General features: G+C 50.2%; 1 protein-coding gene across 4 annotated transcripts; it reads left to right on the top strand.

Moving 5' to 3' along the window:
* Positions 1-1,496: 1,496 nt before the first annotated feature.
* Positions 1,497-23,012, top strand: MFSD1 (major facilitator superfamily domain containing 1). 4 transcript variants are annotated; one of them, XM_059855858.1, is made up of 17 exons: positions 1,497-1,635; positions 1,727-1,779; positions 2,418-2,530; positions 2,904-2,946; positions 3,295-3,362; positions 3,761-3,869; positions 4,317-4,419; positions 5,082-5,180; positions 5,693-5,804; positions 6,283-6,339; positions 6,855-7,011; positions 7,790-7,887; positions 8,704-8,816; positions 9,206-9,253; positions 9,408-9,468; positions 11,118-11,232; positions 11,457-12,748. In XM_059855858.1, the coding sequence occupies exons 1-17, from the start codon at positions 1,617-1,619 to the stop codon at positions 11,514-11,516; spliced, it is 1,428 nt and encodes a 475-aa protein (XP_059711841.1). In that variant the 5' UTR covers positions 1,497-1,616; the 3' UTR covers positions 11,517-12,748. The 4 variants fall into 4 exon arrangements, 3 of the variants coding, with proteins under 3 accessions (XP_059711841.1, XP_059711842.1, XP_059711843.1); XR_009487700.1 differs by lacking the exons at positions 11,118-11,232; positions 11,457-12,748 and adding exons at positions 22,657-22,718; positions 22,899-23,012 and having other exon boundaries at positions 1,498-1,635; XM_059855859.1 differs by lacking the exons at positions 11,118-11,232; positions 11,457-12,748 and adding an exon at positions 10,289-10,937 and having other exon boundaries at positions 1,498-1,635.
* The last annotated feature ends 2,379 nt before the right edge of the window (positions 23,013-25,391 follow it).

The raw sequence follows: 25,391 nt of genomic DNA, 5'->3' as shown, positions 1-25,391 counted from the left end.
GGGCTGGGATGGGATTCCCAGAGCAGCTGTGGTGCCCCTGGATCCCTGGCAGTGCCCAAGGCCAGGCTGGGAGCACCTGGGACAGCCTATGGCCTTTGAGGTCCCTTCCATCCCACACCGTGCTGTGATTCTGTGATCCCATGACTTTAACACCCAAAGTAAGGACAGAGGAGGGATTTCACAAGCTGGAGCATTTCCCTGGATGATCACTGTGGGCTGCTTGCAGCCTGGCCCTCAAACTCCACTTCCATTTCTGTTACAGACACATATTATAATATTGGCTTTTTGCAAATATTAAAGTGGATTTTATACGTGTAGTGTTAAAGTCACTCTGTTATAAAGATACAGTTTTTATTTCTGTTGTTAATTAAGTTTGGACATAATAATGAAATAGCTGATATCAGTGTGCTTGTGTTAAAATGCCTGCTGGGATGGGATAACACCCAGTGCACACGGGATGAGCACACCTGGACAGATGTGCCAGCCATCAGCACTCGCCCTCTGAAGAAAACCTGGAGGTGATGATAAAAAAGGACTAAAAGCACAGCCAAGGAATGTGCATGCTCTAAAAAGGCAGAGCCAGGGAGGAGCCAGGCTGAACAGTTCTTGGAACATGTACACGAGTTTGGGAAGAGTTTACTGTGCACAAGGGTGTTGTGGTGTTGGGAGGGTCCCCAGGACGAGGTGAGAGATGAGAATTGACTCCAAGTTCTCAGAAGGCTGATATATTATATCATATCATATATCATGTCATGTCGTATGTCATTTATCATATCATTGTCATATCATGTCATTATCATATCATATCATTATATGAATATGATATACTAAAACTGTACTAAAGAAAGAGAAAGGAGACATCAGAAGGCTAGAACAAGAATGAAGAATAAAACCCCGCAACAGACTCAAGAGTCCTGGCACAGCTGTCTGGGATTGCCCATTAATTAAAAACTCATTAATTAAAAACAATTCACAAGCTGGGTAAACAGTTCTCCAAATCACATTCCAGAGGAGCAAAACATGGAGAAGCTGAAGCGTCCCAGGAAAAGAAATCCTGGTGAAGGGATTTTATAAAATATCACGGTGCCATAAGGGCCTGTGGCTGTGCAGCAGGCTGATGCAATAGAGACGGTAAATAAAGGGTGTTTGCAGAACAGCAGGTGTGCTCTTGGCTGAGTGCCAGCCACCCGGCCGTTTTTAACCCTTTGCTTTACTTCTGTCCCCTGCTGTCTTTTTATTAAACTTTTTAAATTTTACCAGGAAACGGAACCTCGTTTTTCACAGTTTCCATTTCCGTTTTTTATATTTATTTCACGTTTCACCTTCCCCTTTCCCTGCCCACCCCCCGCCCCCCGCAGGCCTGGGCCCGGCGCTGCCATGGCAACGGTCACGTGTCTGACGGGAGTCACGTGCAGGGCGGGTCACGTGCGGGACGGGGGTCACGTGCGGGGCGCTCACGTGAGGCGGGCGCGATGGCGGAGGAGCAGCGGGCGCTGCTGGGCGCCGATGGCAGCGATGGCTCCCCCGGCTCCCCCGGCTCCCCCGGCCCTCCCCGCGCCCTGCCCGCCGCCTGCGACCCCCGCCGCCTCCCGCACCGCCTGCTCGTCCTGGCCCTCATGTGCTTCCTGGGATTCGGTGCGGGACGGGCCCGGGGGGCTGCGTGTGGGGGGCGGGTTGGGGTGCGGCGGCCGGGACAGAGCCCTGAGGCGTCTCCTTCTCCCCGCAGGCAGCTACTTCTGCTACGACAACCCGGCCGCTCTGCAGACGCAGGTTCAGCGGGTGAGTCGCTATCAGGGCCCTTTGAAAGACACGGAGAGTGACCTTCTGTGTGGGCATGGGCTGACGGGGCAGCGGGGAAGGGCTTCCCGCTGGCAGAGGGGAGATGGGATCTGGGATTTGGGATATGGGATCTGGGCAGGAATCCCTGGTAGGGCGGGCAGGCCCTGGCACGGGGTGCCAGAGCAGCTGTGGTGCCCCAGGAGCCCTGGCAGTGCCCAGAGCAGCTGTGGCTGTCCTAGAGCCCTGGCAGTGCCCAGAGCAGCTGTGGTGCCCCTGGGTCCCTGGCAGTGCCCAGAGCAGCTGTGGCTGTCCCAGAGCCCTGGCAGTGCCCAGAGCAGCTGTGGTGCCCCTGGGTCCCTGGTAGTGTCCAGAGCAGCTGTGGTGCCCTTGGAGCCCTGGTGGTGCCCAGAGCAGCTGTGGTGCCCCTGGAGCCCTGGCAGTGCCCAAGGCTGTTTGAAGCACCCCCTGATAGTGGAAGGTGTCCCTGGGAACAAAATAAGTCCTTTCCACCCAGCCCATCTAGGAATTCTGTGGATTACAGAAATGCTGTTTCTGTTTGGCTCTTGCTGAGTGCTCGCTCTGTGTCCCTGTAGCTAGCTCAGCAGTAATGGTTTTCCCACTGCCCCTGTGCTGTGCAGGACATGAAGGTGAACACAGCCCAGTTCATGGCACTCTATGCCTGGTACTCGTGGCCCAACGTGGTGCTGTGCTTCTTTGGAGGCTTCCTGATAGACAGAGTGTTTGGGATCCGGTGAGTGCAGCCTTTGTGTCTCTTGTGTGCAAGGAATCCTGAGCTAAAACTGCAGGTGAGGCTTACACTTTATAATATAAAACTTTTCAAGGTTATAATAAACCTCTTCAATATTTTTCCCCACTCAGTTTAAGATTTTTTAACAATATAGGTGAGCTTCCTTTCCTTTATAACTTGAATAAATTTGTTTCCAAACCAGCACCTTGTCCTACCTGTTCTCTCTGGGAATTGTTGAGCTGCACAATTGATGACACAAACCTTTAAACTGCCCTTCCATCTCCCCTTGATTCCCTGCTGCAGGTCTGAAATAGAGTTTTGTAGGGGGAAAAAAAGGACTCTGGTTGTGCATGAAGTGATTTTATTCTCTTTTCAGGTTGGGCACTGTAATATTCAGCATCTTTGTGTGTGCTGGGCAGGTGAGTGCAAGGGAGGGAGCAAAGGATGGGCTGGGCCTGCAGTTTGTGTTTCACTGTAGAGAACTGGAATGGGAGAACCCTGGGCTGTGCTGGGAAGGGGAGCCTTGGAATGTGGCTGAAGTTGTGGGAAGGATCCACGTGTTTGTGTGTTTGATGTGAAATTGGTTGAGGATGACACAGTCCCAGGTGGGCCAGGCTGGAGGTGATGAACAGCAGAGGGAGCAAAACCCAAAATGAGCAGGAAATGGATGTGGGAAGGGAAAATTAATTTTGTTCCTGTTTTCAGACAGTTCTGCTTTGTTCCATGCCTGGAATGCACAATGACCATTTTCCTTTGCTGCTGTGCAGGTGGTTTTTGCTCTGGGAGCACTGTTCAATACCTTCTGGCTGATGGAAGTGGGCAGGTTCATATTTGGGTGAGTCTGCAAGGGCAGATTTGTGCTCTTTGAGGTAAGGCCATCTAGAAAACTACAAAAACCAACCCTAGAAAGCTCTCCCAGAAAAGTGCTGCCACATGGAGCCAAAACTGGGGCATTCTGAGACCTCTGAAGCTGAGGAATGCAGGATCTCCAGTTCTTTCCCTTGTGTAACTTAGAAAATCAAAACCAGGACTTTGTAGGTGTTGCTGGATCAAAACCTCTGGAATTGTTCTTCAATCACTGCACTTCCATTTAGGAACTTTTGCTTTCTGTTGCCCCGTGTACATGGAGATGCACTAAATGGGGCTGTGCACAGGCAGGTTTCCCTGGAATCCCCTCTGACCAGGCCCCTGTGCTGTGCCTGCTGCAGGGGGATGCTGTGTTTGCTTTTGCAGGATTGGGGGCGAGTCCCTGGCCGTGGCCCAGAACACCTATGCAGTCAGCTGGTTCAAGGGCAAGGAGCTCAACCTGGTGTTTGGACTGCAGCTCAGCATGGCCAGGATTGTGAGTGGGCACCCTGGACAGGGGCTCTGCTGCTCCTTTGGGGGTTTAACCACTGCAGGTGTTTCCCTGCTGGAGCTGGGGGATGTTCACCAGTGGTGGCAGCCATGGATCCTGCTCTGGGGCAGAAAGAGGGAAAAGGGGGCTTTTTCCTGGTCCTGTCAGCTGGGGATCCTGTTTGATCAAATCCATTAAATTCAGCTCAGTTTATGAGCTCCTGCATGTGGATTTGTGCACTTCTCATCAGTGAAAACTCTTCCAGGCCTGTGTAAATTCCAGTTTGTGATGTTGTATCCTTGGTGCAGTGATTGATTTGTTACCAGCCCAGCAGGGAATCCCTGGGATCCTTTTCCCTGCTGTCCCCTGAGTAGCATTTTAATAATAAACACTCCTGGTCAATCCCTGGAGCTGGGAGGTGCTGGGTTCTTCACATGGCTCTGTTGTGCCTAGGGGAGCACGGTGAACATGAACATTATGGGATGGATCTACTCCAGAGTGCAGCATCTCCTGGGCTATGCTGGTCCCAGCACCCTCGGGCTGGCTCTGCTCATAGGTCAGTGATGTTCTGGTTGGTGTGCTACTGCTTTATTAATCACTTAAAAGCATTTATTTACCCCTTAAAAGCAGCACAACTCTGAGCTTAGGAGGAGGAATTCCAACACCTTTTGTATCATACTCTCATTTTCTCTCAGGTTACTGCAGCTTCTGAAATTCTGTGGCATTTTTGGGGTTGCCAAATTCAAGTTTGTGTCTTGTGGAGATGAAATATTTCACATCCTCTGAGCAAAGGACAGGCTTGAAAAATTTTCTGAGGAGTGTCAAAGCTTGCTTGTGGTTATGTGATTGTAAAAGGAGAATTTGAGCAATTCTGGGGTGTGTTCCCTTCCTTCAGAGCCATGGGCTTGGAGATTTTGGTGTTGGGAATGAGGCCAGGTTTGTTTCTGTTCCTGCAAGGGGCAGATGAGGAGCTGAGGGGGAGTGGTGGTGATGATTTAAATAAAATAAATCCATGGCCATGTCTGTGCTCCAAGGCAGGTGTGTGCCATGTCAGGGTTCAGTTCTGCACCTGAACCTCTGAGTTGTGCAGCTCTTGAGCCTTGCAGCTGGTGCTAAACTTGGTGCACCTGACATGTCAGCAAAAACTGCTCCAGTTGGGCTGGAAGCCCAAGTGAGTGCTCGAGTTGTCAGCTGACCATGTGGTGTTGCCTTCTCCAGGTGGGGTCACCTGTCTCTTCTCTCTGAGCTGTGCTCTAATCCTGGCTTACCTGGACAGGAGAGCAGAGAAGCTGCTGTGTAAAGAGCAGGGGAGAACAGGTGAGTGCTGGGGCTGAGCTGGAGCCAACCCTTCCATGCCCCCTGCACCAGGCAGGTTTCAGGTAATTCTGTGCCTGCTGCTTCACTCTGTCACACTTCTAATCATAATTCTGGCTCATTTTTACATGGAGTTTTGGTTTTAAACACCAGCTCAGCAGGCAGATGCTCTGCCCCCTGCTTTATTTATAAAAACAAAAGTTTGCACCAGTTTGTGCCACTGGTTCTGTGTTTTCTTGGAGTTGATTTCCTCTGGCAGGGGTGCAGAGCCATGGAGCTCCTCCCTGTCAGTGTGTGCTGGGTTGAGTTTTCCATGTGGCACAACTCAGGCCAATTAAAAATTGAATTTGAGATCCAGGGGAATCCCAGATGGGTTTGGGATGGAAGGGACCTTTCACCTCCAGCCAGGGGTGTGCTTTGGGAGGGATTTGGGATCACCTGGGTGTTCTCCAGTGGGGGTGAATCCCAGGTTTGCTCATCCTGACTGATGCCATGCTGTGTCTCCCCCTGTGCAGGAGAAGTGATCAAGCTGACAGATGTGAAGGATTTCTCCCTGTCCTTGTGGCTCATCTTTGTCATCTGTGTCTGTTACTACGCTGCAGTTTTCCCTTTCATTGGCCTTGGGAAGTAAGTACCACTCACTTTCCCAGCCATTCCCTTGGAATCTGGCCAAGCTTGTAACCAAAATGCTTGAAAACTTCACATTCCTTGGGAATGATGAGCTCAGGGGCATGAGGAGTGTTTGATTTCCTGATTAAAACTGGATGCAGGTTTGAAACATGGGCTGGAATTTGGGGTCCTGTAGGATCCCTTCCATATTTACAACCTCATTATTTGGGTTAAATGTTGGTTATGGACTTCCTGGAATGCTGGGATGAGGGGGAATGGTTTACTTTCCCCAAAGTGTAATTTGGATGATCCTTAAAATCTGTGCAGTCTGCTAACAAGCTCCTAAATTAATTATAAGGGAGGGTCTGGGATATTTATGTCAAAGCTCTATTTATTTTTTTGGTAAATGAGATTCTCATGTCTTTGTCTAACTTAATTTTGATTTCATGTCCTTCAAGTCTGCATTTTCCTAAACATTTTTTTTTCCTTCCCTTAGGGTTTTCTTTATTGAAAAATTCCAATTTTCCCCTCAAGAAGCCAGTGCAATCAACAGGTACATTGTGGTTGATTTAATAAGGAGCACTGCCAGGGTTTAGGGTGCATTTCTGGGCTCTGGGCAGGTGGGAAGAGATTTGGGATCTCCTGTGAGTTGCATTTAAGTGGAGAAATAATTTCACATGGCCCAAGGAATAACTGGGAAATGTAGATGTGTTTTTTATTAAAAACAGATGTTCCTACTGGAAAGAAAAAGCTCTGGAGGGTTTTATCTTAGTATTTAGTGATTCTTTTCTGAGTGATAAAAGCAGTTTAATAACAGCACTAAAGGAACACAGTTTGGGTAGTTTGAGGGTGAATTTGTGACATGGCCAAAGCCCAAAGCAGTAAAACCCCACAAGAAAACACTGGCTGGGCTCTGAGTCTGTCACTGTTGGATGCTGAGCACTTCCACGACCTCAAACCCTTTGGGAATTCTAAATTACTGGGATTTTTTAGGGGGTGCTGTTTTTCACCTGGCCTTGGAATTAAGGGGCTCTGGGGTGTTAAATCTTGAGTTTCCCTCTCCTGCAGCATCGTGTACATCATCTCAGCCCCCATGTCCCCAGTGTTTGGCCTGCTGGTGGATAAAGTTGGCAAGAACATCATCTGGGTGCTGTGTGCTGTGGTCACCACTCTGGCCTCACACATCATGCTGGCCTTCACCTTCTGGAACCCCTGGATAGCCATGGTAACTCAGTCCTCAGCAGAAATAAAACATCAAATATTTATTTCTGGGGTTTAGGCCTGAATAGAAATAAAATAGCAAATATTTGGGTTTGAGATTTAGACCTAAATAGAAATAAAATAGCAAATATTTATTTCACAAATATAAAATAAGCAATGGGATTGGCACTGCATTATTCTGTGTATTGTGAGGTGCAAAAGATTCCTCACTCCATTACTAAATTCCTGTGCCAGGTGCTCACTTTTCTCCTAAAAATTGTTCTTTTAGTTTATTTCTGAAGTTTTTTACTATTATCCACACTGCTCACTTTTCTCCTAAAAAACTGTTTATTTTTCATATATCTTTTTAGTATAAATATCTTTTATATATCTTTTATTATATTTTTGAATTACTATTTGGATTACTATTACTCAGACTGCCTCTGATGTGCTGGATGGAACCTCAGTAAAAATCTGCAACATTGAGGGCAGATTCCTGACATGTTTGTTTGGAGCTGAGGATTGTGGTGCTCATCAGTGGGGCAGGGATTCAAAACTTTGGTTTTCAAGCATGTTTGCAGTGAGGTGCAGCTCTGGGTGCTCATTCAGGCCCTTTAATTTAAATTACCAGTGTTAATTTGGGGGTCACTCCTGGGAGAAGTTCCAGGTGTGGGTATTTATTTAGACTTGTATTGCACAGAGCGTTTCTTGAGCTCCTTTTGGGAGGAAGGGAGGGAGGGGAATGTGTTGATTTGTTGGAGCTTAGCTGGGAGGTGACCTGTGTGCTGTCCCTGTGTCCCCAGTGCCTGCTGGGCGTGGCCTATTCCCTGCTGGCCTGTGCCCTGTGGCCCATGGTGGCCTTTGTTGTCCCCGAGCACCAGCTGGGAACTGCCTATGGCTTGTGAGTATTCCGTGGCCTGGGGGGATGCAGGGCTGGGCCCCTCCAGCCTGGAGAGGAGGAGGAGGAGCTTTGGGGTGACCTGGAGGGGCTGGAGGGGCAGGACCCAGGGGATGGCTCCCACTGCCAGGGGCAGGGATGGATGGGAGAGTGGGAAGGAATTATTCCCTGTGAGAGGGGGCAGGCCCTGGCACAGGTGCCCAGAGCAGCTGGGGCTGCCCCTGGATCCCTGGCAGTGCCCAAGGCCAGGCTGGACGGGGCTGGGAGCCTGCAGGAGAGCTGGAGAGGGACCTTGGACAAGGAGCTGGAGTGCCAGGACGAGGGGGAATGGTTTAAACTCAAGGAGGAGAGATTGAGATGGGACATTGGGAAGGAATTGTTCCCTGGGAGGGTGGGGAGGAGCTGAGATGGAATTCCCAGAGCCTGGCAGTGTCCCAGGCCAGGCTGGACCCTGGGACAGTGGGAGGTGTCCCTGCCCGTGGGACTGGGTGAGCTTTAAGGTCCCTTCCATTCCAAGGCATCCCCTGATCCCTGACACTCTGGATCCACTGAATCTGAGCAGATCCATCCCCTGCTGGTTCCAGCTCCTCCAGGCTGGGAGCAGGAGTTCCTGGCTGCTCTGGGATGGGCTTTGGGACAGAGCCTGAGGCTGGGGAGGCTCAGGAGCTTCTGCAAAACCCAGCCCTGGCTTCCCCATGTCCCAGCAAATGGGGTCTGTGCAGCTCTCAAGGGCTCAGTGCCACTGAGGAGCTTTTCCTGAGCAAATGAAAATCCATTTTCCTGAGAAAAGAAATCCCTGCTGTTCCTGCTCTGTCCCAGCATGCAGTCCATCCAGAACCTGGGCCTGGCAGTGATTGCCATAGCAGCTGGCATGATCCTGGACACCAGAGGATACCTGTTCCTGGAGGTCTTCTTCAGTGCCTGTGTTTGCTGTGAGTCTGGAACACGCTGGGAGTGGGCCCAGGGAGCTTCACTGGGCTCTTTGGCTTCTTATTTCCTGGAAAACAGAAACCATTCCCCTTCTAGAGCTGTCAGCTGGGGCAGTGATGGGATGAACTCACAGCCAGTGAAGTGCTTGGGGTTTCCTTGAAGCATGGAGAGTTTCAGTGTTTAAAAAATTGAGTGAAAGTAGACAAATAATGCTTTTAAAGTGTAAATTAAGTTTAAAATTAAAATCCTTTCTGAATTGCCACGTGCTGTGAGCACAGGGAGATGTACAAAAGCAGAAAACTCCTCTGAGTCAGAGCTACCCTGAAGATGTTGGCTGTGGGTTAAACCTGTTCACTTCTTGTCAGCTAAAGCTGTCCCTTTCCTTTTGCAGTGTCCCTGCTGGCTGTGGTCATGCTGTACTTTGTGAATCACCTCACAGGTGAGGCTGTGCAGCTTCTCCTTACCTCAGGTTCTACTTCTGTAAAATTATTCTTCTGCAGTCTCAGTGCCCTGAGAGCTCCTGGGGGAGTTTTGATCCCAAAGCCACCAAACCCCAGTTTTAAAGGTCTCAGTGCTCATTGCTGCTCTTACAGGTGGTGATCTCAACTGGTCTGCAAGGAAAAGGGCAAAACTGCAAAAAGCAGCTGCTTCTGAGTAAGTACAGAGCCAGCAAATGTCAGTGGCCTTGGGCAGGGTTTGTCCTGAGGGGATTAAGCAGATCATTTCTCCAGTCTGATTTCTGGTGGATTTATTTTCTTACCTTCAGTCTGTTTTAGGATTTCATATCCTGCCTCTGTGAGTCAATATTTGAGGCAGCATTATCCAGGTGTCCTTTCCTGGCACTGTTCCTCTTTGCCTTCCTTTATTTCAGTGGCCTCACAACTGAAATGTGGCACAAAATGGGGTGGTTTGAGCCTAAATCACAGCACTGATGGGATCTGGGATGTGCCATCCCAGTGTTTGTCACCCTTCTGTAACAATTCCAGGGTTCTGTGGAGTTTGGGATGTTCCATCTCAGAGTTGTCACCCTTGTGTAACAATTCAGGGGCTCTGTGGGATCTGGGATGTGCCATCCCAGTGTTTGTCACCTTGTGTACCAATTCAGGGGCTCTGTGGGATCTGGGATGTGCCATCCCAGTGTTTGTCACCTTGTGTACCAATTCAGGGGCTCTGTGGAGTTTGGGATGTCCCATCCCAGTGTTTGTCACCTTGTGTACCAGTTCAGGGGCTCTGTGGGATCTGGGATGTGCCATCCCAGTGTTTGTCACCATGTGTACCAATTCAGGGGCTCTGTGGAGTTTGGGATGTCCCATCTCAGTGTTTGTCACCTTGTGTACCAATTCAGGGGCTCTGTGGAGTTTGGGATGTCCCATCCCAGTGTTTGTCACCTTGTGTACCAGTTCAGGGGCTCTGTGGGACGTGGGCTGCCCCAGGGCAGGGTTTGCAGTAATTGTTGTCCCCCTGTTTCTTTCAGAAAGGAAAGTTGAGTAGCAAAGCCCCTGCCAGGTGGCAGCTCCAGCACCTCCCCAGCTGCCAGCAGCAGAGCTGAGGTTGCTCTGTAGCTCTCTGGAAGATCCACTCACCCTGGGGGTTCCAGCACTGCCTCAGCTCCTGCTTTGTGTTAACAATGCCAAAATCCCTTTTGCTGCTGGGCTGAGGGCCTGGCTGAGCTCTGCTCCCCACAGGCACCTGCAGTAAAGCTGAGCTCAGACCCCTGTGCTCACAGGGCAGAGCTTTCTGAGCAAAAAGCATTTTTGTGTTCTCACCCAGAGCTCCCAACAGCTCACTGCTGCTGCTTCTGTCACTGTCTTAATGCAAAATCCACTTTTTAAATGTATTTACAGCGTTGGGGTCGTGTCCTTTCCACACAATGCAAAAAGAGCCACAGATGCTCTAAGGGACTTTTTTTTTTTTGTAGATTTCTGAACTCTGAGACTGCTGAGCAGTCTTTTATTGCCTTCTGGATTCTCTTTGTATTGTAATGTTTATTTTAAGGATGAAAGTTTGTTTAATAGATAGAAAAGTTGTTACAGAATTCCCTGAGCACGTTGTAATCTGGGAAAAACCAAAAGGTTTCTCTTTCTACTGAAATCTTGGAATGAAATAAAAGGAACCTGCAGAAATCAGCCTCTCTCTTTCTTTGCACTGAATTATTGAGCCCTGCACATCTCAGGGTCATTCACCTGCTACCCCAGAACATTCCCTAGCTATTAAAATAACAATATTGAATAATATCCCAGTAATTCCTTGCTTGGCAGGTTTTCCCTCTGGGCAAACACCTTTTTGCCACTTTTCTTTTGCAGAGCAGAAGAGCAGGAGAGGCTCAGAAGGCAGAACGAAGATGATTTGGCAAAATTGCTGCCAAAAGCTGATGCCTTTAGTTTAAGGAATAAATACCTGTCCAAGCTTGGAGCTCAGGTATCACTAACAGGGGTTCACAGGCAATTCAAAACCTGAATAATCAGGGGTTTATTTAAAGAATTTGGCTGGTTTTAACAGCCAGCCACTCCACCTTGAGTGAGATTCCTGGGATTTGTTCTCAGAAGGAAATCTCTGAATAATTCAAACTCTAATGAAGGAAAGGGATCAAAGGCTGGCCCACCTCAGAAGCTGAGGAATGTCTTAATTTTATTTTTTTGCAGCTCCCAGCTCATTACTCCTCCTGTTTCTCAACCCTGGCCCACAGAAGTGTGCTGAAATAGCAGCTTGGCCCTGTGGAGAAGCAGGAATGCTCTGAATTTCCTGGGACACAGAGCCCAGCACCAGCAGACGCTCCGTGCTTTGCTGCCAGCCTAGATCCTAGATTTAAAATATTGCCTCAAACTCCTCCTGCTGGGCAGTGCAGAGATCCTGATGGGGAAGTGTGGCTCTGTGGAACCTCTGAGCAGCTGCTCCAGCCTCCTGTCTCAAATACTCCGTGAGTAGCTGAGTCAGGGGCCAGGATTTGATCTCTGGGTGAGAAGTGGGAAAAGTCAATCCTTCAATTGCTGGGATGAGCCTGGATGAGGTGGGGATTGCCAGCCTCTCCTCTTGGACACCTTCATTGCTCTGGTTTGTTTTTCTGAGAGAAGAAGGTGAGGAAAGGCTCCCAAGTGAGTATTTCAGAGGAATCTCCAATTCCAGAAGTGCAAAAAGTGTTCACCTTGGAGTTTGTCCCAGGTCAGGAACAGCAATAACCTCTTCAATCCTGAATAATGTGAAAACTGATTTATTTTTAAGAGTTTGTGACTGAAAACTATAAAAAGAGTTAAAGCAAGAACTGAGTTTTGCTTCCAGAGGGAAAAGCCTTGAATGCCATGGTGGAACTCATCATTTTCCCATCATTTCAGTGGGAATTTAATTTCATTCATTTCTCCTTGCTGAACAGGGAGTTCCCAGAGCTCCTGCAGAGTGCCCTTTGCTTTGGTTTAGTTACTCCTCGAGGTAATTGGATCAGTTAGCCCTGAAGTGAGCAGATCTTGCTGTACAGGGCAGGAGGTTTGTGGAGCCCCAGGAATGGGGAATTTCCTGGGATGGCTCCAGGGAATCCCCCTGTGCCACAAAAAGCTCAGGAGCCTTTGCCATGTGTTTGGCTGCAGAGAGAGGAGTCTGTTAGGATACAAATGCTGCATTTCATGTAGAATATTTTAATTTAATATTTTTAATTTAAGCAGAGCTCACAGTCTTAAAGTTGGTTTTAAGAGAGACTTTGCAGTGGAGATTTCTTTGATGTCCCTGGAAAACTCTCATTTTCCTGGAGGACCTTTTGGGTGAAAGTTGTGGATTCTGAAGGACCCTGTGGGAAAGCAGAGCAGCACTGGGAGCTCCCTGCCCTGAGCTGTGCTGGTTTTTACTGGTCCTTGCTGGCTCCTCAGAACCAGCACGCTGGGCTTGCCCGGGTGCTTTCCCTCGGACTGGTGAATTTGGGTGTTTTTAAATAAAGCCTTCCACTGCACACTGGCACCTGTGGTTTTTGCTTGCTGAGGTTCTGTTGTTGCCTTTGGGGGTTGTTGGGGCATTTTTCCCCTGAGAAGGGTGGAGGGTTTGGGGGAAGTTTCTCTTGGAGGCTCCAGAGGTGAACCTGCCCCCACTGCTGGGTTGTTGATTTTTTGCTTGAGGAGGGAGAGATTTAAATTGAATTTTGCTCTTCTGCTTCTCTTGAAGCCTGGAGGGGCGAGCTCCTCTGCTGCTCCCTCCAGGCTGGCATTTCCAGCCCTGCAGTTCCTGTTTTAGTTTCACTTCTGAATTCCCTGCACCCTTCAGGATCCTGCCCCACTCCTGGGGCACAAATTCCCCTGCGAGCTGCGGCCCCTCTGGCTGAGCCTGGAAAGGGCTTTGACCCTCCCTGGGCGCTGATGGACACATTTATTGAAAATATCTCAAACCCGGGGGTTTATTGGGCCGGTGTCTCAGGATCTGCCTCTGGCCGAGGAGCCCTCGGGCAGGAGGGGCAGGGGATGGAGCTGGGCACGGCTGGGAAGGGAGATTTCTCCCCGGGAATCCTCCCTCTTCCAGGCGTCTCTCGCTAGAGGTCAGCAGCGCCCCGTGCTGCCTCGAGATGTTGGGAAATTGGGAAATTGGGATAAAACCTTGCGGGCTGCGGCTGCTGGGGATGGTTTTGGTGCCCGATTGGCTCGGGGTGCCCATCCCTGGCAGTGCCCAGGGCCCGGCTGGGCAGGGCTTGGGGCTCCCTGGCATGGTGGAAGGGGTCCCTGCCCATGGCTGGGTGGATTTTGAGGTCCCTCCAGCCCAAACCAGTCTGGGATTCCGTGGGATAGAGTCCAGTCTTCGGGAAAAGCACCTCGATCCCTCACTGCTCTTGGACTGAATTCATTTCCAGGGTGGCTGAAGTCTTGGTGTTCTCTGCTGGGTTTTACCAGGGGAAGTTCAGGTGGACACCAGCAGGAATTTCCCCGTGGAAAGGGAGCTCAGGGCTTGGCAGGGGCTGCCCAGGGAGGTTTGGAGTGCCCGTCCCTGGAGGTGTCCAAGGAATTCCTGGAGGTGTCCCCAGTCACAGCTGGGACTCCATGGGCTGGGAGGGCTTTTCCAGCCTCAGGGCTCCTGGGATCCTGGGGTTACTCCACATGTTCCCGAGTGGGCCTGGGGAGCTTTTGGTGGATGAGCTTTGTCTGATCCAGCTGGGCCTGACCTTTGGAAGGAAAATTCCTCATTTCTTTGGGATTTGGGGCTGAACCTCTCTGTTCTTCAAGCCTAAGGTGGGGCCTCCAGGGAACAGGAGGGAAAAAATTCCTGCTCTGTCCCCCCTGCCCAAGCTGCTCTTCCTGGGGTTTGGATTTTGCAGCTGTGGCTCTGTGAACACGGGGCTGCTCCTCAAATGATCCCAATCAACATTAGCCCTTAATTAATGGAGTTGTTAACGAGTTTACAAAGCTCTGTGTGTGTGGGCACAGCTGGGAATGGCAGAATTGAGCCCTGGTGGAGCTGGCACACCCCACATCCCTGCTGGCAGCTGGAATGGGATGGAATATTTGATAATCAAATATTTAATCTAATTGATCAAATAAAGGTCAGGGAAGGAGCAGCCTCCTGGCAGCTGGGGAGAAATGTTCATTTGGGGCTGGGCAAACCCAGAGGGACATCTCAGGTGTCCCCTCAATCCTGATGGAAATCTCCTTCAACTCCAGACTCCAGGACTTTGCTAAAAATCCAACTTTATTCCCAGACTGTTTGCAGGTAAGCATTACATGGATTTCTAATTTTATTTGATATTTTTTAGATAAGAATTTTGGGGTTATTTTACAGTGTAGCAGTAGGAATAAATCAGCTTGGATTTGTTGGACCAGAGGAGGGTTTTGGGTGTCCCTCACTGCCCATCCTGCGTTCCAGACCCCCATGAAGATGAAATCCAGAGCAAACCTTGACTTCCCAACCTACCAGAAAAGGCATTGCTTGCAAGAGCTCCCTAAAGCAAATTCCCCAGGGTTTTAGATTAGAGAAATCCCTGCAAGCAGTTTGCAGTGAGACTGGAGGTGGCATCCCAGCTCAGGAGAGGTGTCAGGAATGAGGGAGAGCTGGAGGGGAGAGGAGGCTCTCCAGGCTCCACGGAAATCCAGCAGCTCCTCGTGTGCACAGATGGATTTCCCTGCCCGTGGACTCTGAGATGAATTCAGTGACAGAGATGGACTGGCTGCAGTGCCAGTGGGATTTCAGAGCTGACTCCAGGGAAAATCTCTCACTGGTACTGCTGGAGTTTGGAATCCTGGGCTTTGTTCTGCTGCAGGGGAAGCAAATCCAGCCCTTTCCTTTGGCAATGGCTCCAAATGGGGAATGAGAGCAGAGGTGGCTGCTGGGGCACTCCGTGGAATGTTCTGGGATGCTGGGGGCAGAGGGAGGCTGCAGGGGGAGCTCCTCCTGTCCCGGAGTGTCCTGGGCTTGGCTCGGAGCAGGGAGAGCCCCCGAGGCAGGGCTGGGTGGATGCTGGCCAGGAATCCTCCCTGGGAGGGAATTCCCCAAGGCTGCCCCTGGATCCCTGGCAGTGCCCGAGGCCAGGCTGGGCACTGGGACAGGGGGACGTGTCCCTGCCATGGCACTGGATGGGCTTTGAGGTCCCTGCAAACCATTCCAGGATTCTGGCTCTTCCATAGTGCCCCACCCATCCATTTTTGTGCCATTTCTATTCCCATTATCGTTTGGAGGGTGTCAGATGAAGGGCACAATCCACAGACTCACATTTTTCCCTTTGCACAGGATAATTTTTTTCCCTTTTCCTTTCCTGCACTTCCTGCTCTCCCTTTCCCAGGCTGCTGCTCTCCAGGGTTTCTTGATGAGCTTAACCCAATTAGTGCCCTCAGGAGCAGAGCCTGATTACCCTGCACATCCTTTTGGTATCCATCACTGGAGCATTCCTAACAGAGTTAGCCATTGGCCTCCCAGTGAACCAGAGGGGGCCAGGAGCACATCCCCCTGCCCCAGCACTGCCAGGGAGGTTCCACGTTCCCAAAGTGGGGCTTTTCTGGGGGATCAGTCTGTGCTTTTGGGGGAGAAAGCACAGTTTGGATTCCATGCAGCAGTTCCAGAGCTGCTGCTGGGATCCCTGAGGCTTTTTATGGACACACAGAGATTGCCCAGAGCAGCTCCCCTTGAGGGGCTGCAGGAATGAGGAGCTCAGAGGCATCCCCAGGAATGAATGAGGAGCTCAGAGGCATCCCCAGGAATGAGGAGCTCAGAGGCATTCCCAGGAATGAGGAGCTCAGAGGCATTCCCAGGAATGAATGAGGAGCTCAGAGGCATTCCCAGGAATGAATGAGGAGCTCAGGGGCATCCCCAGGAATGAGGAGCTCAGAGGCATCCCAGGAATCAGGAGCTCAGAGGCATTCCCAGGAATGAGGAGCTCAGAGACATTCCCAGGAATGAATCAGGAGCTCAGAGGCATCCCCAGGGCTGCAGGGCTCAAGGGCAGCAGTTCAGGTGCCTCCATCTCTTTTCCTGGCTGGGATCAAAGCTGGTTTTCCACCTTCAGTGGGAAATGCTCTTCCCCAGGAGAGCCTTGCAGGAGGGATCTGATGCTCAGAGGGTGCAGGTTCCAGCTCTGAGCCAGGCTGCTATCCAGAGGAAAATCATAATTCCAGCTCCTCCTTCAGCAGCTGCTTGGGCTGGGGCTGCATGGATGGCAGCCTGGCATCATCAGCCATTGCTGGGCTCCCTCTGGTTTCTCTTTGCTGGCAGCCTCCCCTGCTCCAAGCAGCATTCCCAGCCCCCCAGTTCCCTGCTGGGGGCTGAACCTGGGGCCAGCTGCAGCTCTGGGGGATCTCCCACCCCTCTGAGGGTCACTTTTGGGATGTCACACCCCACAAGCTCCTGGTACCCTCTGGGCTGCCCTCTGCTGCTCCCCAGCCCTTGGGGCTGCTTTTGCCATCACAAACCTCTTCCCCAGCTCTTCTCTGTCTGAAATAAGGAATGGATCCCAGGGACTTGTGCTGGGGATATTAAAGTCAGTATTTATTGTGAGAGTCTCTTTGGGGGGGCCTAATTGGAGCAGGTTTTCTGCTCAGGCTGCAGAACGGGGCAATAAAAATCAGAGATTGATGGTTAGGAGCAGATTAAATGGGCATCAGAGTTATAAATGACAGCCCTGCCCGAGCTGGGATTGGCCACCAGAGATGCTGCTAAGTGCCAGGGGTGTTTAATCAGCTCGTTTATTTGCAGGCCTCCAACTGCATCCACTTGGGGAGTTTTTTGAGAATGTGTTTAAAATAACAACGGGGGCCAGGGGGGCTGGGCATGGCTGGGGCAAACAGCCCGGGGGGAAGAGCAGGAGCTGGAAGCAGAAATTTGGATTTCCAGGGGAGTCTGAGGGCTTGGGGAGCGTGAGGGATTTATCCTGTGGTTCTACACTCCTGGATTTTGTTTCCTTCTGGTTTTTGGTCATTTCAGTGCAAACACGAGGCCTCAGCATGTCCAGTGCCAGAAGTATTGGGTGTGGGCTGTGGTGAAACATTCCAGGGGGAAGAGCAGGAGCTGGAAGCAGAGATTGGGATGTCCAGGGTGGTCTGAGGGCTTGAGGGGCAGGAGGGGCTCTGCCCCTGGGTTCTCCACTGCTGGAACTTTGGTTTCTCCTGGTTTTTTGGTTATTTCACTGTAAACACGAGGCCCTAATCTGCCAGGTGTCAGAAGTATTGGGTGTGGGCTGTGGTGAAACATTCCAGGGGGAAGAGCAGGAGCTGGAAGCAGAGATTGGGATGTCCAGGGCAGTCTGAGGGCTTGAGGAGTGTGAGGGATCCATCCTGGGGTTCTGCCCTGCTGCAGCTCTGGTTTCTCCTGGTTTTGGGTGTTTCACCTGCAGCAGGGGCAGGTGCTGTGGGGTGTGCCTGGCATGCTGGGCTGTGCTGGCTGACCTGGTTATCCATGGCAGTGAAATGTTTCCACTCCCAGGGGTCGTGGAGGGACCTCAGCAGCACAAGCAGAGCCTGGAGGAGCTCATGGAGCCCTGTGGGACAGCTTGGATAAGATGTAAATGTTGTTTTTTCCCTGTTGGGAGGCTGCCCCTGGTGACTCCAGAGCTTCCCCCTCTGCTCATGAAAGGAGAGGGATGGAGAGCTCTGTAGGTGCAGGAGAAGGGAATATCCTGGTGGTGCTGGCTCCCAGCTGGAATCCAAAAGCACAATGTTCACATCACAGAGACTGATGGCAGCAGCTCTGGGGTCGTTCTGCTGGATTGTTCCTGAGCTCCAGAGCTGGAAACTCAGAGAAGAGCTGGAACTTGGGCTGCTCTTAGAGGAGACTAAATTCCATTTCCTGATTGCTGAGGGAGGTTTGTAATCGGGGTAGGAGCTGAGCTCTGGGCTCGGCTCAGTGCCGGGCTCTGGCACCAGAAGCTCCCCCTTGTGTCCCTGTCCCCGGGCCATCCTTTGTTCCAGGATCATTTGTTCCCCTCCTTTTTTTCCCCCCTCCTTTTTTTCCCCCCTCCTTTTTTTCCCCCCTCCTTTTTTTCCCCCCTCCTTTTTTTCCCCCCTCCTTTTTTTCCCCCCTCCTTTTTTTCCCCCCTCCTTTTTTTCCCCCCTCCTTTTTTTCCCCCCTCCTTTTTTTCCCCCCTCCTTTTTTTCCCCCTCCTTTTTTTCCCCCCTCCTTTTTTTCCCCCCTCCTTTTTTTCCCCCCTCCTTTTTTTCCCCCCTCCTTTTTTTTTCCCCCTCCTTTTTTTTTCCCCTCCTTTTTTTTCCCCTCCTTTTTTTTTCCCCTCCTTTTTTTTTCCCCTCCTTTTTTTTTTCCCCTCCTTTTTTTTTCCCCCTCCTTTTTTTTTTTCCCTCCTTTTTTTTTTCCCTCCTTTTTTTTTTCCCTCCTTTTTTTTCCCCTCCTTTTTTTTTTCTCCTCCTTTTTTTTTCCCCCTCCTTTTTTTTCCCCTCCTTTTCCCCCCTCCATTACAAAGTTGATCTTTTTTCCTCGTGGCTGCCTCTCCCCTGGGAGTTCTGATGAAACCCTTCAGTCCAGGGGCTCTGGGTCTGCTGGGGCTCAGAGCTGCATTATTGCAAGTGGGATTTAAAAAATGATATTATTGAAAGTGATATCACTTCAGGGGTGTTACTTAGGGGGATAACTTTGGAAGTGATATTTAAGGTGATATATTTAAGGTGGTATTTTTTCAGAGTGGCATTTTTTTTTGGAGTGACTTTTTTTTGGAGTGATATTTTTGTGGAGGGTTTTTTTTTGGAGTGATATTATTTAAGGGGATATTATTGAAAGTGATATCATTTGAGGTGGTATTATTGAAGGTGATATTTTTTGAAGTGGTGTTACTTAAAGGCCTGTTATTTAAAGTGATATTATTTAAGGTGCTGTTATTTAAAGTGATATTGTTTAAGGTTCTGTCATTTAAGGTGCTGTTATTTGCAGTAGCTGTGGATGGACTCCCAGCCCCTGGTGCAGCTAAATGGAATAATGGCAGCTGCAGCTTTGAACAAAAATTGGGTTTTTCTAAAGAAATGAGGTGAAGTCTTGGACACAGGGCAGAGCTGGAGGAGTTTTTTTTTCCCTGGCTGAGGAGGAGCCATTCCCACCTGGGAAACAGAGGCAGGAGGAGGCTCAGGGGGGCAGGAATTCTGTCCTTGCCCAGAGCAGCTGTGGCTGCCAAACCCCTGCAAGTGTCCAAGGCTGGATGGGGAAGGTGTCCCTGCTCAGGGGATGGGATGGGCTCTGAGATCCCAAACCATTCCATGATTCCTCTCTGCTGGAAAAAAAAAAGGAATTAGTGTGGCCTGAAGCCTGGGCTGGGGTTGATCCCTCTGGGGATGGGAATGCTGCTCCTGCAGCTTCCTGGGAGCTCTGGGAGAGCAGCCCCCTCCTCACATCCAAGGGAAATAAAGCACCAGAATGATCCCAATAAATTACAATAATTGTGCCTGGCAGCATGTGGTAATTTAAAATGGATTAATCTAACAAGGCTTAAGGAGGAATAAATAATAAACATCTCCAAGCAGTGGGAACCCTGCTCTCCTTCATCCTGCCTGGATATTAATTACTGCTCATAAACTGCTGCAAAAATCAATCTGGGAGGAGAAGGAAGGGGGGATCCAGCCCAAGGAATGGGGCAGAGCCAGGGGAACATTCCCAGCACCCACGAGCAGTGGGAATGTGCTGCCTCCATCCCTGGGGTGGGGCTGGGCTCTGGGGGCTCAGCTTGGGGTCTGTCCCTCATTCCAGGAGCTGGGATTCCCCAGTGTCCCCATGGATAAAGGATGGAGCTGAGCCCCGGGGCTCTCCTGGCTTGTAAATCCCAGAGGAAACCTTGCTGAGCTGGGGCAGGAGGGGAGGCAGCCCCAGGGCTGGGCCTGTGCTTCTCCTGTGCCCTGACCCCTTGGCTTGGCTCTCCCCCACTCTGTGCCGGGCATTCCGTGCTGTCCAAGGACAAAGCAGGGCTGGCAGCCTCCCCTTTCCCCCATATCCCCCCATTCCCCCATCCCCATTATTTCCCCCATCCCCATTATTTCCCCCATTATTTCCCCCATTATTTCCCCCATTATATTTCCCCCATTATATTTCCCCCATTATATTTCCCCCATTATATTTCCCCCATTATATTTCCCCCATTATATTTCCCCCATTATAATTTCCCCCATTATTATTTCCCCCATTATTATTTCCCCCATTATTATTTCCCCCATTATTATTTCCCCCATTATTATTTCCCCCATTATTATTTCCCCCATTATTATTTCCCCCATTATTATTTCCCCCATTATTATTTCCCCCATTATTATTTCCCCCATTATTATTTCCCCCATTTTATTTCCCCCATCCCCATTATTTCCCCCATCCCCATTATTTCCCCCATTATTATTTCCCCCATTATTATTTCCCCCATTATTAATCATTTCCCCCATTATTTCCCCCATTATTTCCCCATATTCCCCCATTTCCCCATTTCCCCATTTCCCCCATCCTCATTTCCCCCATCCCCATTTCCCCATCCCCATTCCCGGTGTCCCAGCAGGGGTGGGAGCCGTGGGCCAGCTCAGCCCCTGGCTCAGGGACGTGTCCCCCCCTCCCAGGCGGGGCTGCCCCCGCTGCTCCCTCCGCGGTGTTCCTGCCCTCGGCTCGGGATTCCTGCCCTGGAATCGTTCGGGCAGCTCGGGATCTCCTTTGGGAGCTCTGGGTGGTGCCCGGGGCTGTGCTGGGATCTCCATAGTAACGGGCAGGGAATGTCGTGCCTGGGATTTTCATCCTGCTGCAGATCTCGGGGCCGGCTGAGATTTGTTTCTGTCTCTGCCCAGGCTCCTCCCGAGCTTTGGGACCTTCGGGGGCTGCGGCTCCTCGGGGGTGGGTCCGGCTGGGATGGGCGGGAGCGGCCTGGGATGCTCTGGGAATGTTGGGGGTTCCTGCGTGCCAGCAGCAGGAGGGTCCTGCCTCCCCCGGGAGCTGAAAGGCGGCACAGCCCGACTGAGGGACGGGAAACCCGGGACTGAAGGTGCGACTGTCCCGGGGGATGTGCGGGGCGGGAGCGAGCTCTGGGCTTTGGGAGGGATTCCTGGCTGGGCTGGGATTTGGGGAAGGGATTCCTGGCTGGGCTGGAATTTGGGGAGGGATTCCTGGCTGGGGCTCTGTGGGGTTTGGGAAGGGATTCCTGGCTGGGCTTCTGTGGGATTTGGGGAAGGGATTCCTGGCTGGGCTTCTGTGGGGTTTGGGAAGGGATTCCTGGCTGGGCTGGGATTTGGGGAAGGAATTCCTGGCTGGGCTTCTGTGGGATTTGGGAAGGGATTCCTGGCTGGGGTTCTGTGGAATTTGGGGGAGGGTTTTCTGGCTGGGCTGGGATTTGGGAAAGGGATTCCTGGCTGGGCTGGGATTTGGGGAAGGGATTCCTGGCTGGGCTTCTGTGGGGTTTGGGGAAGGGATTCCTGGCTGGGCTGGGATTTGGGGAAGGGATTCCTGGCCGGGCTGGGATTTGGGAAGGGATTCCTGGCTGGGCTTCTGTGGGGTTTGGGAGGGATTCCTGGCTGGGGCTCTGTGGGATTTGGGGGAGGGATTCCTGGCTGGGCTGGAATTTTGGGAAGGGATTCCTGGCTGGGCTGGGATTTGGGGAAGGGATTCCTGGCTGGGCTGGGATTTTGGGAAGGGATTCCTGGCTGGGCTGGGGTTCCCAGAACAGCTGGAGCTGCCCCTGGCAGTGCCCAAGGCCGGGGGCAGGGGAAGTGTCCCTGCAGGGCTGGAGGAGCTCCAGGCTCCCTCCAGGCTCCCTCCCAGTCCAAACCAGTCCGGGATGGGGATCCTGGGCTGGGTTGGGGTTGCACCCCGCTGGTCTCTGCTCTCCTGTGTCACTCTCCTGAGTATTCTCAGTCATTAATTAGTTAATTAGCCTGATTTGGTGTCATAGTAGACAGACACACGTGGGGTTTTTGTGTAGAATGGGTGAATTTTTATTTACAGAGTTGATTTTGGTATGGTATTGGAGGTACTGTGTGTGACTTTAATTAATTAGTAAATGAATGAAATTCAGCTGATTGCCTGGTAATGACCAATGTGTGTTTATCACATTTTTCTCTTTTTAGACAGTTTACATCTTTTGTCTCCTGGGGAGTGTTTTGCACAGGTGGAATTTTCTTTGTAGGTGTGAGCTGGTTTTTCACAGGAATAGATTGTTATGTAAACTGATTCTTATCCTTATAATTATTTTTTATGGGAACTGGACAGGTTAACTCAGAAGAGCAAGGCTTGAACTGTGTTTTATAAAGTTTTTAATTGTATTTTTACTTCCATGTAGCAGGGTTTGAAGATCAGCTTCTCCTGCTCCTCTCAAGCCCCAGTTTGGAAAATATCACTGTTGAAAACGTGGAGATTTCCACCAGACATTTTTTTAAACAAAAATACAGCAGTGCCATTAATTACAATTCTAACAGCAGAGTTTGATCCTTGCAGATGTTGAAGAAGAAGGAAAACCAGGAGGGAAATGTTCTCCCAGGGAGCAGCTGAGCTTTAAGGTTTGAGTGTTGGTTTTGTTTGCAGATGCATCATTAATGTTCAGAGGTTCTATTAATATTCACAATATTATTAACATTAAATATTAATAATTAATCTATTATAAAACGTATGCATTTCATTAATAAAATTTGAAATACTGATATTAATAAATTTAATGTTGTTTGTTTGTTTGTTTCCAGCCTCGTGTGCTGCCCACTCAGAGTTTCTCTGTTTGCAGTTCTGTCCCCGTGTCAGTAAGAAAGAAACCAAAGCAAAGTTTTATTGTTGCAATAAAATTTCCTTTGTTGGACACAGGCTGGGTCTGCTGTGGTGCTTCTGTGACTCCTGGGAAAAAACATTTCAGGTTTCAGGCTCCTGGATGCTTTGCAGGCTGATTTTGGGGCTGGTTTGGAACTGTTTGGGCAATTTTCTGTTAAATTCCAGATCATAGCGTGGGTGCTGTCAGGGAAAGGTTAAAAGAAATGAAAAATATTCTGAGGGAATCATGGGATAAAGGCTCTGATCCACCAGGGACGAGAAGGACACACAGGAACCAGCCAGGAAGGGAATCTGAGGGAGTCTGTGGGAATAATCTGCAGGATTTGAGAGTTCTTGCACAGCAATTCTAGGAATATATTTTTAAAAATTTATATTTATATCTAAAATATATTATATTTATATAATAGAAATATATATTATATATAACATAATATAATATATAATATATACAAATATATATATTTATATATCTATAATATATAATATATTATATATATCTATATCTATATCTATATATTAAAAATATATATATATATATAAAAAACCTATATCTATAAATAACCACCCCATTCTAGAATTCCATAATTTATCTCTCTCCCAATCCTAGAGTAGAACTCTTGGCATTTTTTATTTATTATTGCTGGGATGAGGAACTGTTGACCTGTGTCTGGGTCCCTGAGCCATGCAGGGCTCTGTGCTCAGTGATCAATAACTGATCAGGAATTGCCAATTTACTGATGGCAGCCATCAGGCCCATCCCAAAGGATTGAAATGTGGGCAGTGGTCCCCAGGGCCACTGGGGTGGGACAGGGGAGAGGCCCTGACACCCTGCCAGGCTCTGCCCCCTGGAACTGTCCCCGGGGCTGTCCCTGGTGCCATCTGGGGCTGTCCCTGGTGTCCCCGGGGCTGTCCCTGGTGCCATCTGGGGCTGTCCCTGGTGTCCCTGGGGCTGTCCCTGGGATTGTCCCTGGTGCCATCTGGGCCTGTCCCTGGTGTCCCTGGGATTGTCCCTGGTGTCCCCAGGGCTCTGGAGCTGCCACCCCCAGCACTGCAGGGCCTGCCAAGGGAGCAGAGCCCCACAGGGACACAGAGGAGCCCCAGGACCTTGGGGGGACACTTGGGGACAGCCAGGGGACCCCCAGAGAGCCCCAGCTGGGGGCACTGGGGACAGGGGGACGAGGGAGGGAGCGTGAGGCCCCCGAGGAGCCCCTGTGGGGTCAGAGCAGGGAACTGAGAGTGAGGAGCTCACGGGGCTGCTCGGGGTCACTGAGCCCTGACCAGGGACACTTGGGAGCACACTGGGGTCACTCGAGGTCACTGGGGTCATGTTGGGGTCATTTCAAGGTCACTTGAGGTCATTTTGGGGTTACTTGAAGTCATTGGGGTCATTTGAGGTCATTTTTGTGGGCTGAGATTTTTCAGTCCCCGTCTGGGGTTACTGTAGGTCATTTCAAGGTCATTTCAAGGTCATTTTGGGGTCATGTTGGGGTTACTCGAGGTCACTGGGGTCATTTCAAGGTCATCCAAGGTCATTTTGGGGTTACTTGAGGTCATTGGGTTCATTTGAGGTCATTTTTGGGGGCTGAGATTTTTCAGTCCCCGTCTGGGGTTACTGTAGGTCATTTCAAGGTCATTTTGGGGTCATTTTGGGGTCATGTTGGGGTTACTCGAGGTCACTGGGGTCATTTCAAGGTCATTCAAGGTCATTTTGGGGTTACTTGAGGTCATTGGGGTCATTTGAGGTCATTTTTAGATTTTGAGATTTTTGAGTCCCTGACTGGGGTTACTTTAGGTCATTTCAGGGTCGTTTCAAGGTCATTTTGGGGTCACTTTAGGTCATTGGGGTCATTTCAAGGTCATCCAAGGTCATTTTGGGGTTACTTGAGGTCATTGGGGTCATTTGAGGTCACTTTTGGGTTTTGAGATTTTTGAGTCCCTGACTGGGGTTACTTTAGGTCATTTCAAGGTCATTTTGGGGTCATGTGGGGTTACTTGAGGTCACTGGGGTCATTTCAAGGTAATCCAAGGTCATTTTGGGGTTACTTGAGGTCATTGGGGTCATTCGAGGTCATTTTTGGGGGCTGAGATTTTTCAGTCCCCGTCTGGGGTTACTGTAGGTCATTTCAAAGTCATTTTGGGGTCATGTTGGGGTTACTCGAGGTCACTGGGGTCATTTCAAGGTCATCCAAGGTCATTTTGGGGTTACTTGAGGTCATTGGGGTCATTTGAGGTCATTTTTAGATTTTGAGATTTTTTACTCCCTGACTGGGGTTACTTTAGGTCATTTCAGGGTCGTTTCAAGGTCATTTTGGGGTCCCTTTAGGTCACTGGGGTCATTTCAAGGTCACTCAAGGTCATGTTGGGGTTACTTCAAATCATTGGGGTCATTTGAGGTCATTTTTGGGGGGCTGAGA

The sequence above is a fragment of the Haemorhous mexicanus genome, chromosome 10, assembly GCF_027477595.1.
Source record: "Haemorhous mexicanus isolate bHaeMex1 chromosome 10, bHaeMex1.pri, whole genome shotgun sequence".
Taxonomy (NCBI): domain Eukaryota; kingdom Metazoa; phylum Chordata; class Aves; order Passeriformes; family Fringillidae; genus Haemorhous; species Haemorhous mexicanus.
Note: the sequence above shows the minus strand (reverse complement) of the source record. Positions and strands in the feature narration are given on the sequence as shown.

What these genes read in the sequence shown, in the direction of transcription:
- MFSD1 (XM_059855858.1), top strand. An exon ending in GACAGAGTGTTTGGGATCCG is followed by an intron (nt 2,531 to 2,903) that starts GTGAGTGCAGCC and finishes TTCTCTTTTCAG; the next exon opens with GTTGGGCACTGTAATATTCA. An exon ending in TGTCCAAGCTTGGAGCTCAG is followed by an intron (nt 11,233 to 11,456) that starts GTATCACTAACA and finishes ATTTTTTTGCAG; the next exon opens with CTCCCAGCTCATTACTCCTC.